General features: G+C 50.0%; 1 protein-coding gene across 3 annotated transcripts; it reads left to right on the top strand.

Moving 5' to 3' along the window:
* Window positions 1-3117: 3117 nt before the first annotated feature.
* slc29a3 (solute carrier family 29 member 3) lies at window positions 3118-15451 on the top strand. Of its 3 annotated transcripts, none has more exons than XM_056291873.1 (7): window positions 3118-3191; window positions 5188-5275; window positions 5427-5846; window positions 9594-9676; window positions 10805-11031; window positions 11877-12039; window positions 14014-15451. In XM_056291873.1, exons 3-7 carry the CDS (start codon window positions 5529-5531, stop codon window positions 14624-14626), a joined length of 1404 nt encoding a protein of 467 aa, XP_056147848.1. In that variant the 5' UTR covers window positions 3118-3191; window positions 5188-5275; window positions 5427-5528; the 3' UTR covers window positions 14627-15451. The 3 variants fall into 3 exon arrangements, with proteins under 3 accessions (XP_056147848.1, XP_056147847.1, XP_056147845.1); XM_056291872.1 differs by having other exon boundaries at window positions 3161-3191; window positions 5168-5275; XM_056291870.1 differs by lacking the exon at window positions 3118-3191 and adding an exon at window positions 3894-3987 and having other exon boundaries at window positions 5168-5275.
* Window positions 15452-15808: the final 357 nt, after the last annotated feature.

Raw genomic sequence — 15808 nt, 5'->3', positions numbered from 1 at the left:
AACCGTGTGTCCATCATCTGCAGCAGTTATGAGCTAAATCTTAAAATCACATGGTTTGAATATAATTAGTACAAGAGGGAGAGAAACTGCTTTTGTTTTGTAAATTTGTTAACATATCGGTCTAACATATCGTTAAGTGTGAGTTTTCCCACATATCTCTCCTGGGGTTTTCTAAAGTTTGGGTAACACTTTAGTATGGGGAACATAAAAAAACTTAATTACTAGTGAATTAGTAATGATCAAGATGTCACTTTAGTATGGGGAACATATTCTAAGTAACAGAAACTCAATTTACAGTAATTTAACACTATGAACACTTGTAGTTTTGTGTGTTGTTATGTAAGAACAGAGCATATTCATTAAGTGTTAGTAAGGGAGAATAACTCTTCTTGTGGTACTACCACCTTATAAAGTCCATACTAAGCAAACCATATTGAGATGGTACTACTAATAAGCAATACTTCTGAGGTTATAGAGGGAAAACTCATAGTTAATGGCTTACTGGTTGTATAATAAGGCCATGCAGAATAAGGCATTAATGAGTACGTAATAATGACCAATTAAGAGCCAATATGTTGCTAATTTGCATGCTAATACGCACCTAATTAATGGTGACTACGTTCCCCATACTAAAGTGTTACCAAAGTTTGTACATATTGTAGCGAATTCGGGGGGACAACGCAACCACAGGAAGTGCCGCGGCCGGGAAGCGAACCCGCATCGCCCGCACCGCAGGAGACCATCGCTAACCTCTCGACTAAAGGGTCAGAGTCGCCACCTAGCGGCCAGCGTGTCTACGTATCCATGCGCGTTACAATATAATTCTTGATCGACGCCATCGCGGAACTGCCCCCCCCCCCAGCCACGAGTGGCATATGCAGAATATGCTTCTATCTGATATCTTACATTAGGTGCTGTTCATTTAAATCAATAATGTATATTTTTCTTAACTCTCATATTGACAGTTTTCCACTAGCCTATACAGTATACTGCAACAGCAGCATAGAATTCCCGAAATTCAGTCATGGCTTTTGGTTTTGGAGTGCCGCCCCAAGATTTTCAGTGGCCCCATTTGCCCCCCCCCGATGAAAAATTCCTGGGGGCGCCACTGCTGGGGGGCACAAGCAGCACCTATGATGACACTGCCGGACTCCGTCGTGGGGTCTCCGGGACATACAAAGCAGTTCGATGGCGGGGCTGCATGCGGTGTCTCTCACTGTGTATTTGCACCATTTGTCGGTCACACTAAACGCGCACACCCTCCGGTTCCTCTTGCCGGACGCGTCAGAGTCAGGGCCTCCTTGAGACATTGATTATACGTCAGATCATTGCTGTCTTTAGACTTGCACGGTGTTCTCTGGGCCTAATCCTTCCTGGGTACATCACTGAGCCGTGGACGCGGAGGTGAGGCGAGGCTCGATCTGGTTGGATGCCAGGAGCGGATGTCGCAATGGATGGAGGTCAGGGGGGACGGAGGGGAAGCAGAGAACCGGGAACCGGAGGAAGAAGCGGTCATTTGTGCGCAGGCAGGCAGGCAGGGGCACAGCTGTGAGATGTGAGGCGACATATTTATGAGATAAGACAAGGACACGTTGTTTACCTCCCTTGTGGGTGGCTGAGATATCGAGATATAAACATTTGACTGAGCACGTCTGAGCTGCTGCAGCGTTGCGGAAAAGAAAAACAGGGGGGGCGAGGTTGTGTTATTTTATTGTATGAAATGCGAGTATCCGTTCTCCATGCTCGATATGAGTCACGCAAGATAATTAGCGCTATAATAACTGCTCGGTATAAATCAAAAATAGGTACACTGCTACGCGGCAAAATAATGGTGAAATGATAATCAGTGGGATTCACGAGGCTGCAGACATTAACGGCTGGGGAGAGTAATTAAGGCTAGCGAAGCCAGAAATGTCAGCATGCCTCTGTATTGTCTGTCGGACCCGTTAGTTCAAAGATAATGACCGTTGTTGCCAATGGGAACCAGAAGTTCAGCGGTTGTTTCATGGAGCGGCCACAGACGCGGTCCAACAACTCAGCTCGCCAGCAGCGTTCGCTGATGTATTGTGCAATGCTGACACCTAGTGGCGAGTTTGGCGAACAACGCTTCCAATGACCAGAATCAAATGAAGGGGGGTCCATTAAAACAAATTAATTGGTGAAGTCTCGTCGGTAACAAGGCACGGAGGGAGTAGATGGTAAGAGGAAGCGATGAACCTGTTCATAGACTGATTATGTAAATAGTTTAAATATGATATACACATTTGGATCATTTTTTTATTTATTAAAACATACATGTACATAACATATGGGAAAAGGTACACATAGCAAACAAAAAAGGTAAAAAAAAGAAATTAACGCTATAGTTTAACTCGGGGGGGGGGTACTAATTAAAATTGTCAATTTTGAACTTCAGGCTAAAGGAAATGTATCATGGTTTCTTACCAGTAGATGTACATTTATGGATATGGAATTTGGCCATTATAATAACAGGATTTATCATGTACACGTAAGTATTTGTCTGTGTGTTACCTTCCAGGAGACCAAACGGTACATTTTTCCAAAGTAAAATGAAACGTTCATCAGTACTTTCAGTACTGGAAGCACGTGGGTTTTGCCAGAAATTCCTCACAATTGGGCAATGCCCAAATAGATGCCCCACAGTTTCTGGACATATAAACTACAATTCAATACTACATACATACTACATACTACAATTCTTTATTTTTTTTAACATAGTTTTGCCTGGATATAATTTATGAATGAGCTTAAAAGAAATGTCCTTAACTTTATTGGTGATTAAGTATCGATTTGGTAGAAGCCAGGTCCTCTTTCATACCGTATCCTCCACAAATGGATTCCGACATGAAATCACATATGGTAATGTGGGAACACAGTTATAGATTTGTTGTTATTACCAGAATAACCGGAAAACCTAATTTCGCCTCTGGCACTGTGTGTTGGAGATAACGGGCAATTGCTGGAAATTAACCCTTGGCCGAGATTTAAACGCCACGCGGACTCGGGATACGTCATTTCCTGTGCACAGTGGGGCTTTCGCGGAAAAGCACGGGAACAAACGCAAATCGACAAATCCATTTAAAAAAAACAAATCGACAGATCCATGCGACCGGTTTTTGTTTTTTTCCCCCATCGGGGCCTGGGTAGGGCTTTTCAGCAGCAGTTTAAAGGTAATAGTTTACTATAAAACACTCCCTTGTGCAGTTTTAATCTGGCATCTTTTAAGCACATTTTTTATTTTAGTTTAGAAACGTAGCCCACCGAAACAGCCTGACCGTTTTGCTGCATCATAAGTGTGTTATAGAGCGTTATAGCCGGACCGAATGGCATCTTAAAAGCGTTGCAACCATTACAATCCCGGACGTAACATCGCTTCAAATGCTCTCATCGGGCATCGAAAGTTAATAACCGTTATCATTTTATTTAAAGCGCAATTATTATAAAATGCATCTCGGCGCGGTTTATAATCGCTGTTTCGTGCTTCCTAAACGGAAACGCCGGCTGTAAACGCGCACCTTTATTTTGAAAAGAGCTTACGCGCGTTGTAGAATTTTCCGACTCCCCGCAGAATCTTGCCCCCCTTGGTTAGGTTAGGCTAGGCTAGGCTAGGCTAGGCGAGGGGAGGCGGAACCTTCCTGCCACCGGAAGTGTCGGGCCGCTTCACGCCGTGAGGGGCTTGTTTACTGCGGCGGAGGGCCTTTATTTTGAAAAGAGCTTACACGCGTTGTAGAATTTTCCGACTCCCCGCAGAATCTTGCCCCCCTTGGTGGCTAGGCTAGGCTAGGCTAGGCGAGGGGGAGGCGGAACCTTCCTGCCGCCGGAAGTGTCGGGCCGCTTCACGCCGTGAGGGGCTTGTTTACTGCGGCGGAGGGCCGGGGTGCAGCAGGCGCGACTCGCTCCGTGAGACGTGAACCTTGGCTTCTCACACCCGGACCGCGGCGGAGAAGGAGCAGAAACCGCGGCCAGGTAATCGGAGATTACGAGACTTGCTGATTCCTCTTTCTTTCACGTTGTTACTGTGAACATAACCGGGGGGACTTTCAGCTTGAATACTGCAGCGTGCGTGGATAAGGAGACACGCTGGCCGCCGGCTGGCGGGTCTGACCCTCTAGTCGAGCGGTTAGCGATGCCTCCTGCGGTGCGGGCGGTGCGGGTCGTACGGGTTCGCGTCCCGGCCGCGGCACTTCCCGTGGTTACGTTGTCCCCCCCCGAATTCGCTACAACACGTCAGCGCGCTGGGGTTGTGGGTCGTTATCTTGTGAACGATGACACAAGTCGACAACTTGGAGGCAAGGGGGGGGGGTACACTTTCTTGTCGCGTGGCTTTTGAGAGCGTGCGGACCTCCCGAGGGTTGCGCGTGCCTCGAGTGAGTTCTGCTTCCTCTTGGGCACCGGGTTGTTTGCTCGGGATGAGAGATCAGCTCCCCACAGCTGTCACTCAGGGCGGCATCCTCGACTTCCCCAAAGGGGGAGCGCGACTCGTGCTGTGCAAGAAGTGCTGGTGCAATCTTGCTGACTCTTGGCGTGCCTCGTGACTGTTGGACCATGCATCAAGAGCAAAGCGTTGCAGATGGGTCAGAATAGTGTATTAGAAGTTATTGATCAGTAATTAATCCCCATCAGTCCCCTTTTAATTAGCTGGAAGCGTTGGTGAGGTTGACACGCCGCCTTCCTCAAGGACAAAGGTGTGGCTGACTTGACAGCATGCTGAGAGGTTTGGTTTCAGTAGAATTTCTCATCCCACTGTCTGTGGAGGCTGCAGCTCTTTGGGAACATTGTGTTCATGTTTACACTGCTGTCAATTAGTCGCCTGCAGCGCAAGGAGGGACGAGGTGCTGACTTTGCAATCCAGCACAACTGGAACCCATAGGCGGACATAGTTTGTTTTTGCTCCTTTTCCTCTGTTGAGCAAGCGCTTAACCGCAAGACTGTGACATCGCCTTCATGCTGATCAGACAGGAAATGGCCGGCTTTGTGCTCTATGAATCACACCCCAATTTGATTTCCGGAATCACTGTGGATCATGCGATCATAAACAATAATAGGCGCAGAGGGTTGTTGAATCTTTGTCTCTGATGTCGGGCGAGCAACCTCCTCTCGCATTGAAACTTGTAGGCCTGACTTTGACTGCTGTTCAACACTTCAGATTCCCTGGTCCTCTCTCAGGAACATCACGGAGACCTTTGGGCACCATGGCCTCGTAACGATGGCGGAACCCGATTTATCTGCTCTCAGCAAGCACAGCTAGAAAGAAGTAAGTATCCGTACTGTAGGTGCAGTTGGAACATGCTTGTTATATTACATTTCCATGAGGTCTTGATTTATTTTTATTTTTTTTATCCCACACATTCATTCTTTGTTTTTTATTCGCTTTGTCTTCCACACATCCTTCTCCTCTCCTCCAGCCTGTCCCCTTCCTCTCCCAGGTCACGCTACCTCACTCTCCCACTTTCCCTCCTCTTTTCCTTCATTTCGTGCGTCACTGGTCCTGTTTTCCAGCCGCGGTGATGGATGGCATAGAGCCCCTGCAGCCCAGCGTCAACGCCAGGTACGTGTCTGCTGTCCCTGCCAACCGCGGCCTCTTTGAGGATGGGGAGAGTGAGGACCAGGCCCCGCTCCTGCCCAAACGTTCCACGACGCCGCTCCCGGTCGTACGCCACAGTCCAAAAGACTCCTACAGCCTGGTGTACATCATCTTCTTCCTGATGGGCATCGGCTCTCTGCTGCCCTGGAACTTCTTCATCACCGCCAAACACTACTGGCTCTACAAACTGAGCAACAATACTGACCACACCAGCCGCGAGGAGCTCCGCTCAGACCTCGGTGTGAGTGGGAGGAAAAGTAGACAGAGCAGTTGTGTGTGTGTGTGTGTGTGTGTGTGTGTGTGTGTGTGTGTGTGTGTGTGTGTGTGTGTGTGTGTGTGTGTGTGCGACTGTGCATGCATGCATGCATGCATGCATGTGTGTGTGCATGCATGTGTGTGTGCATGCATGTGTGTGTGCATGCATGCATGTGTGTGTGCATGCATGCATGTGTGTGTGCATGCATGCATGTGTGTGTGTGTGCATGCTCAAGTGTGAAGTCTTGGCTGTGTGTACATGTGCGTGTATATGTCGCATTTATGTGCCATCTTGCAAGCATTTCTAGCGACTGGTGATCCCATGACCACCGAGAACACTGTGTGTCTTTTCATGTCTCCGAGAGAGCCGTGGCAACATAATTACTCAATTAGAGACGCTGACTGGCTGGTTTAAACATAGTAACCTAAAAGAGAAGAAAGGGGTGTACACAGCCATGTAGCTGTGAGGTTAAAAGAGGCCAGTATTGTCCAGCCACAACTTAATCACTTACCACCTAACCGTCCCATCCCATCCCAGGCAAGGCCAGGCCAGGCCAGGCCAGGCCAGGCCAGCGCTAGCATGTTAATGACATCCAAAGTATTTTTAGCCCTTTGTTAAAGTCAGTCAAAGGGTTTTGTTTATTGAGTGCAACGTATAACACAGGGTCATTCCAACAGGGGAATTCTGAAGACGTGGCGAGCAACAACTACGTAGCAGGCATGGAAAAAATATTAAATTATTAATCATCATCCTCATCCTTCGACCGCAGTCGAGCATGCATTCACAACGTTACGCCACTATTCTCTGTTTCCCATTTGGTGTGGTGGGTCTTGAACGTTTATTTGGGCGTCTCTTGACCTACAGTCTGTGTGGCTGAGAGGTCGCCTTCCTCCGTGAGGACGTGGGAGACGCGTACAGACAACGCCGGACATAATCCGATCGTCCGCTCTGTAGCGATGTCCTGCAGAACCTGCTGTCCTCGGTGGCAGCCGTCGTGGTTGAGACAGGTGGTGCGTGGCTGTAGATTTCAGCTTTGGGTTTGTGCTCCCGCCAGGAGATGCTCTCCACTCCCATAAGGAGGCGCGTGCAGGTTCCGTCAAGTCTCGCCCGAAGACCTTTCCTCGTGGTCCGCGTCTCCGACCCATAAAGTAGCGTACTGTCAACACATGCTGTGAAGGATGCCAGTTTTGTCTTGTCAGAGAGACGTCAGACTTCCACGTACGATGTACTTTACTCCAGGCTCGTCCTTTCCTTGACGTGAAACCTTTCCTACTGTCGGCGACAAAAGGTCCGAGAAAGTGTTTCATTTATGAAGTGCGGAGGTACAACACGGGGTCGTTCTAACGATGACATCCTTAAGACGTGGCGAGCAACAACTATGTAGCAGGCGTGGAAAAAATGTTAAGTCGTTTAAAAAGACTCACGAATAAGGGCAAAGAATTACACAACAGAAAACAGGACAGCAGCAGTTCCAGACTGTGAAGATGGAGAATATGGACGATAAGAATAAGAGTGCTAGATATTTTAAACATGAAGTGTAGGAGTGCTGATTAATATGTACGTTAGATTGTGGCGCTGTACATTGAGGGGCGACAGAAAGTGGCCAGAGAATACGTTGAGGTGACTGAGGTCTCTGAGGTTAATGTTGCTGGTCGAGAAGCCCGGTGGCCTGGGGGGGAAGAGCTGTTTCTGGGTCTGCTTGTCTGTGCCCGGATGCTTCCGTAACCAGACGGCAGCCGTGTGAGCGGTCCACAGCCTGGGTGGCTGTAGTCTTTTGGGATTGTCCTTGCTTTGCTAAGGCACGGTGTGTGGTAGGATGCCAGCGGCGGCTGGGCAGTACAGGGCGCTGGGGCGCCGCCCCCCTTCAAACATCAAGAGATGAAAATCTGCTTAAACGTGTTAAATATAATGTAGTTGTGTGATGCAGGTAATGATGACATGAAAGTGTTTTTCAGTCTGTGAGCGCCTGTCCGCACCATTACATACTGGTTCAAATGGTATTTGGCTGATTTCTACATGTACGTCCTGGGTGAGGGGCGCCGGCCAAACCTTACCTTATGTGAGCCCTCAAACTTGTGGCGAGCAGGTGACCTGAGGCTGCTGTCTGATTGGTTTCTCCAGATTTTCCAGGGGGGCGCAGTTCTGTGCTGCCCCAGACACTCCCACTTTTGTCGGCAGCGAATCGGTATTGTTTTAATGTTTTTTGATCTGATGTGATTAGACAATTCTCGTGGCTGTCAATCATGTTTGCACCCACCACCACGCCTCGTCTCGACTGTCAATCATCCACCATCTACGAGCCCTGATAACATCTATAGGCCACATTGTCCTTATTGATAACTCTGTGACTGTGTGGAGAATAAAGCAGCTTTCAGGTGTGCTGCGTAAATTGCCCCCCCCCCCAAATTTTTAGCACCAGCCGTCACTGGTAGATGCCTTGCTTGGAGCAGAGGTGCCAGCCAATGATGCGCTCTGCCTGCTGTACTAGACAGTAATGCAGCTAGAGAGGATGCTCTAAATGGTGCACCCACAGAAGCTGGTGAGAGTTTTGGCAGATGTGCCAAACCTCTTAGGTCTCCTCAGGAAGTACAGGTGTTTTTGGGCAGGTTTTTACCGCTGAGTCCGTTTGGCTGGACTAGGTGAGGTCATCGTTGGTGAACACACTGAGGAAGTTGAAGCAGGAGTCTCTCCATTTCACCGCAGCACTTCAGCTTGTACAGTATTTATTAAGAAATGTGCACAATACAAGAAAGCAGCATAAATGTGGTGCATCATCATCAGCGATCAAAACGGGGTCGAGTATGACCGTCCTCCTAGGTCCGTGTGGGTCTTCAGGTGGGCATAGAGGCTGATCCTGGAGCCCCATGTTTTGTGGCGATGTGGGCAAGGGTGTGAAGAAGTGGTTGAGGACGTGACTCGGGCCTTTCTGAGTCTGGCCTTGTTTTCAGCGGCACAGCGGCGGTCACGGTTTGTGGCGCCCGGCACCCTCGCAGACAGCCAGTCTCCAGGCCTCCCTGGGTTTTGCTGCTTGTTCACAGGTGTTAAGGTCGATGCCAAACCTTGTGATGTGGCCCTTGATGTTCTCTTTATATGGCCTCTTTGTCCTGCCGGGGCTCAGCATCCTGTCACGAGCTGAGAGCGGAGGGCTTGTTTCAGGAGGCGAGACTCAAAGGCCGTGCACCAAATATTTTGGTGCCAAGTCCATCTTAGGTTGTTTTTTTTTGGGGGGGGGGATTTCCCCCCCTTTTTTTCTCCCCAATTACCCCACACTCCCGAGCCGCCCCGGTCTCCGCTCCACCCCCTCTGCCGATGCGGGGAGGGCTGCAGACTACCACACGCCTCCTGCGGTACGTGTGGGGTTTTATGCTAACTTCTTAAGGAGAGGTGTGGAGCTGCTGGACAGACTGTGTGTCTTTTCAGTGAGGCCACAGGGTCACGTTTTACACGTTTTACAGTCACATAAAGGTGCTCAGATGGGGAACCACCGGCAGAGTCATCTAACACCTACTAAACCGACTAGCAGATAAATCAGGTGTCAGAGGGTTCCTGAACTGGCGATTTAAATAGAGACGTGACATTTGACCCCAGCAGTGAAAGTGCAAGACAAGTGCAGGTTGTTTTAGATTCTCCCCTTCGTCTCACTTCCTCTGTGTGTGTGTGTGTGTGTGTGTGTGTCTGCGTTCAAGCACCTTGTAAAAAGAATAACTCTGTCATTTCTGCCATTATTTTCAGGACTACTTCGAGAGTTACCTGGCTATTGCCTCTACGGTGCCTTCTGTGCTGTGTCTGGTACTCAACTACCTCCTAGTTAACAAGTTGGTTTTCACACACACACACACACACACACACATCACTCCTTTCCCTATCATCCTTATGATTTCTTTTTCATCATTCACCATCATGTCATTCGCTGTTAGACGTCCTTCTGTGTGCACAAAGCCTCGCTTGTTCTGTCACCGAGGCCTCACGTCAGGAGAAGGATGTAAAATAATTTCATGATGAATGAGTCCCAATGACTGCTGGGACAGACTCCAGCATCCCCGCGACCCTGAGAGCAGGATAAGCGGCTCAGATAATGGGTGGATGGATGAGTTAGATTTATTTGAAACCTGGCCTTGTGCACCCTTATACTTGTTCTGACCCTTGACCTATCCTGCGTGTGTCTGAGGTCACCTGGAGGATCTGTCCACTCACTCTAAGGATCTGTTATTTTGAGGGTACCTCACTCGACACAACAAGCTGTACTGTAGCTTGTATGGATAACGAACAACCTATATATATATGCATGCATCCTCCATCGGCACCTTCCCACCTGTTGTCATGGTTACGCCGAGTGTCGCGTCTTTGCTACATTCCTCACTTTCTTCCATTGTGTTGGTGTTCACAGTGTAGCCTCTAACTCACGAAGGGTAACGTTTGTGTGTGCATGCCCCTGCACGTAAACCTGTGCTAAATATATAGGCGTGTGGGGCGTCCGGGTGGCGTGGCGGTCTATTCCGTTGCCTAGCAACACGGGGCTCGGCGGCTCGAATCCCCGTGTTACCTCCGGTCGGGCGTCCCTGCAGACACAATTGGCCGTGTCTGCGGGTGGGAAGCCGGACGTGGGTGTGTGTCCTGGTCGCTGCACTAGCGCCTCCTCTGGTCGGTCAGGACACCTGTTCGGGGGGGAGGGGGAACTGGGAGGAATAGCGTGATCCTCCCACGTGCTACGTCCCCCTTGGCGAAACTCCTCACTGTCAGGTGAAAAGAAGCGGCTGGCGACTCCACATGTATCGGAGGAGGCATGTGGTAGTCTGCAGCCCTCCCCGGATCGGCAGAGGGAGGGTGGGGCGGCGACCGGGACGGCTCGGAAGAGTGGGGTAATGGGCCGGATACAATTGGGGAGAAAAAGGGGGAAAAAATCCACACAAAAAAAAAATATATATATGTGTGTGTGTTGGCAGATTGTCTTCGAATGTACGGATCCTCTCCTCGCTGGTCTTGATCCTGCTGGTGTTTGTGGTGACCACAGTGCTGGTGAAGGTGGACATGTCGACCTGCAGGACTCAGTTCTTCGTCGCCACCCTGGCCAGTGTGGCCCTTGTGAGCGGAGCATCCAACGTCCTCACCGGCAGTGTATTTGGGATCAGCGGGCACTTCCCCATGAAGATCTCCCAGGCCCTCATAACAGGTACCGGCCCCAGCTCGGCCGGGCCCGTCTGCTTGCCGAGTTTATCTTGCACCGAAAAAGTTCTTGTGAACAATTATCTCGAAGGCCGTTATACCTTCTGTTCAACACCGCTGATGGTGCAGCTAGGGGCCATTCACACAGAGACATGTGACGTGGAAGAAATGCTTTGAACTCCCGTGTGTTTCCGGGTGTGGGTCTGTGTCCTGGTCGCTGCACGAGCACCTCCTGTGGTCGGTCGGGGCGCCTGTGCGGGGGGGGAGGGGGATCCATGGGGAATAGCGTGATCCTCCCATGTGCTACGTCCCCCTGGTGAAACTCCTCACTGTCAGGTGAAAAGAAGCGGCTGGCGACTCCACATGTATGGGAGGAGGCATGTGGTAGTCTGCAGCCCTCCCCCGGATTGGCAGAGGGGGTGGGGCAGTGACCGGGGCGGTGCGGAAGCGTGGGGTAATTGGCCGGCTACAACTGGGGAGAAAGGGGGGGAGGGGGGGGGCAGCACCAGCCTTGATAGTGGCGTTGTGATGTAATGACTATCAAGGGATGCACATGGAACCACGCGTCCACAGATCTGGGCGTCTCTGGTGAGTATAGCTGCCGTTTGCAGGAATTACCCCATTTGCCGACACACCGTTGAGCATTGGATGCTAGCTGCTAGCTGCTAGCTAGGTGTATATGCGGAGCTAATGCCATGCGGTTGAATGTCACATCAAGACCACTGTGTAGGAGGCTGTTCTGTGTCTCTAATTGAAAAAGTTGAAAGAATCCAAAAAAGTGGGATTAGTTAAGGGGCCAGCGTACAAAAGTGTTTGCCACTCCTCTTCAATTCTCCCCGTTTTTGGTCCCAGGCCAGGCGATGGGAGGCACTCTGAGCGCGATGGCGTCAATGGTGGACCTGGCGTTGGCTGACGACGTGACCAACAGCGCCCTCGCCTATTTCCTGACAGCTGACGTCTTCATAATCATCTGCATCGTCGCCTACCTTCTCCTGTCCAAGCTGAAATACTCACGGTCAGTGGCGGACTCGGTATATTTCCTTCAGCATAACAATGTCCCACATTTGTGTTTTATTCCAGGTCCCTGTGCGTCAGTTAGCCCCCGCTCCCCCCCCCCCTGCCCTCGGCCTTTACGCCTGACTGACAACTTCATATTTGTGGACACCGAGACACTTTAACAACCTACACCCTCTGTCCATGGCCGCCCGGGTGATGTGGTGTGGCGGTCTGTTCCGTTGCCTACCAACACGGGGATCGCCGGTTCGAATCCCCGTGTTACCTCCGGCTTGTTCAGGCGTCCCTACAGACACAACTGGCCATGTCTCCGGGTGGGGAGCCGGATGTGGGTATGTGTCCTGGTCGCTGCGCTAGCGCCTCCTCTGGTCAGTCAGTCGAGGCGCCTGTTCGGGGGGGAATAGCATGATCCTCCCACGCGTTACCTCCCCCTGGTGAAACTCCTCACTGTCGGGTGAAAAGAAGCGGCCGGCGACTCCACACGTATGGGAGGAGGCATGTGGTAGTCTGCAGCCCTCCCCGGATCGGCAGAGGGGGGAGAAAAGGGGGAAAATTAAGGAAAAGATTAGTCTGTCGATTCTCAATAACACATCAGTGAGTTGCCACAGGTGCATAAACACACCGGCACTGCCACAGAGTCCGCATCTCTGACCATGTCCAGACATAATCTTGTCTCAGCTGCTCAAAGCAAAGCACGGTCTCGGTAAGTCATCACACCAGTATGTAGAGGAGGAGAGGGGCTTAGGGCCGTACCACCCCGACCGTACCACCTCCGATCTCGGAGGCTAAGCCGGGTGGGGCCTGGTTAGTACTTGGATGGGAGCAGGAGGACAGGACATTTCATATCCGCGTAACTCCGGGTGTCTTAGATGGACAAAAGCAGACCATTTACCGCAGGGAAGTTGATGTGAATTACACACCACATCGAGATGACACACAAACACACACACACACACACATCATATAGCGAGAATCCCCCCCCTCGAAGAGCCAGTCACAAACAAAACACACACGTCCACGCCAAACCCCCACACGCCGCTTTATTTTCCGCCCCGTTTCTTTTTTTTTCTGGTGTCCTTCAGATTCTGTTATTCACGGGTCGTCGCTCGTCATCTCCATTTCCTCTTTTCTATTTGTTTTGTTGAGCCGCAATGTTCTTTCTCCTCTCGCTGGCACAGCTATCAAGCGAATCAAATCAAATCAAGTGTCTTTATTTCGAACCCGCAGAATAAGGGAAAAATGTCTCGAGTATCCCCCCCCTCCCCCCCCCCTCCCGGTCTTTAAAGGGCTGTTTCTATGTTTTCTCGCTGTGGGTGAACTTAAACCCGGGTTATTCGCGGAAATCTCCGGTGTTTGTTCTTCAAGTCCTGGAACGGCAGACGGGGGGGGGGGGGGGGGGGGAGGGACGTTCACCATCGGATAAGTTGTCGCCGCGTAAGTAAGAATTGACTTTTCTGCACCAGCTGCACGGCCTTATGGGGCATATCTCAGCCAGCCGGCGTCCCAAAAGGCGTAAAACAAATGCCGAGTTAGTTGCGACACCATATTCCCGCCATACGTTGTTTTTTCGTTGGTAAAAATTGCCCACGAAAACGTTTCTGACAGCCAGTTCGAGCAAGTCTTTTCCGTCAGCTGGACGCCGTAATGAGGTAGTTGTTTGTTCACAAGTTGCTGCTCGTGTGGTCAGTGACGCGTACTTCACATGTAATCCCATTTGCGAATTAAAAGTGGAAAGAGACGAATCGAGACGGGCGAACGGGAGAACCGAGAGGAGGTTTCTCTCTCAACCCGCCGGAATGAAGCCAGTCCCTTCACAGTCCGTTTCCCCTTACACACCATATGGTTCCTTCCGGAAAAACTTTTGTTTCGGATGTATTTTGAAGTTCAGCAAGTGGGACATGTAAATCCCAGCCGTCCGGTAATTTGTAGAACGTTTGCAGAGTTGTAAAACAAGTTCCACTGTGTCCCTTTTCAGACACTACATGCTGGCAGTGACGTGCGCCGGCGCATCCGATACCGGTCCGGAGGCGGCGGCGCGAACTGTCCCGCCGCTGCAGCCCATACTCCGGAAGACGTGGCTGCTGGGCCTCTGCGTCTTCTACGTCTTCTGTGTCTCCATCACGGTGTTCCCCGCCGTCTCCTCGGCCATTCAGTCGGTGCACAGGGACACCGGCAGCCCCTGGACCACCACCTACTTTGTGCCCCTCACCAGCTTTTTCCTGTACAACTTTGCAGACTACTGTGGGCGCCAGGCTACGGCCTGGCTGCAGGTGCCCGGCCCCACCAGCCGGATGCTGCCCACGCTGGTGCTCTGTCGCACCGTGCTCGTGCCCCTTTTTTTGTTCTGCAATTACCAGCCAAGGGACCACGTCCGTACCGTGCTTTTCAACCACGATCTGTACCCCGTGGTCTTCAACTGCCTGCTGGGCCTCTCCAACGGCTACCTGGGCACCCTGCCCATGATCTACGGGCCCAAGGTGGTGCCGCGGGAGCTGGCCGAGGCTACGGGAGTGGTCATGTCCTTCTTTCTCACTTTAGGACTGGCCTCGGGCTCGGCCCTCTCGGTGCTCGTCGTGCACTGTATCTGAACTAACTGTCCAGGGAGGTACGACCCTCATGTCTCAATAGAAAAGTGTAAGTGTGCCCCCTGCTGACTCGTGTGAATACTGCAAGGCACCACAATTACAAGGGTACTAACACAGCCTTTTTTGGGGGGGGGGAGGGGAGGTGGTTATAAGAATGTTGAAAGGGTGCTTTTAAGAAACCCCCACATTTTTCCCATGCATCCTCCCCCATAGCGTACGTTAACAGATGTACTGTACTGTCGTGTCTGCATTGTTCTAGTTCATGGTCTAAACCTGGAGGCTGTGGTGAGCATGGCCTCCTTATGCTTGTCCACCAGAAAGTGGAGAATGACCAAGTGGTGCTGTAAAACACCTCAGGTATGAGTAAAGATGGGAGTGCATTTTCAGAGGTGCACCCTAAATAAATAAATACTGCTTATCTCCTACATTTTATTTTATACCCTAAAGCTCAAGACTATGAACGAATCAGGTTTGAATATTTGGGTAGAAGTCTGTTCGTCAGTTTTCCTGAATAAATTGCACAGTAAATAACTGTTTCCAGATAGTCTGGTGAGGTTGTACAGCAAGTTTGTGGGTTACCCATTTATTGTCTCTTTTCTTTTTTTTAAGAATGTTTCATCAGTGTCACGTTGTTGCTTAAACTGCTCACGATTCACAACCTTTGGTTTATTCACAACTGGATTTGACCAAGCTGGATAAAATGGACGTTTCCATTAAAAACTTCACATTTTTACCCTCACGTCTTTCTTTACATCCAACAAATTCTTGCCGGTCCATCGAGTATCGCTTAATCGACAGTGGAAGGCCACACCACTAGAATAGCTTAAGAATAAAGGACGAGTCTGTAAAACAAAGCCGTTATTTGCCATGATTTCATTATAAGATTTTATTGTATTATAAGACAAGAGACTTTGCTTACTCCAGATTTTACACACATTTTCCAGCCCGGGGTGTCTAGTAGTGGCATAGAAATCTAGAGTAGAAGTCATATATCTTGTATGTATGTATGTATGTATATATATAGATGTATATATATATAGATGTATGTATATATAGATGTATGTATATATATATAGATGTATGTATATATATATAGATGTATATATATATATATATATATATAGTATATGGGACATGGTGGTGCAGTGGTTAGTGCAGTCGCCTCACAGCAAGAAGGTTCTGGGT

The sequence above is a fragment of the Lampris incognitus genome, chromosome 13 (genome assembly GCF_029633865.1).
Source record: "Lampris incognitus isolate fLamInc1 chromosome 13, fLamInc1.hap2, whole genome shotgun sequence".
Lineage (NCBI taxonomy): Eukaryota > Metazoa > Chordata > Actinopteri > Lampriformes > Lampridae > Lampris > Lampris incognitus.
Note: the sequence above shows the minus strand (reverse complement) of the source record. Positions and strands in the feature narration are given on the sequence as shown.

Coding starts and splice junctions, on each gene's coding strand:
- slc29a3 (XM_056291873.1), top strand. CDS start 5,529: ATGGATGGCATAGAGCCCCTGCAGCCCAGCGTCAACGCCAGGTACGTG. Junction 9,677..10,804: donor AACTACCTCCTAGTTAACAA/GTTGGTTTTCAC, acceptor GTGTGTTGGCAG/ATTGTCTTCGAATGTACGGA. Junction 11,032..11,876: donor CTCCCAGGCCCTCATAACAG/GTACCGGCCCCA, acceptor TTTTGGTCCCAG/GCCAGGCGATGGGAGGCACT.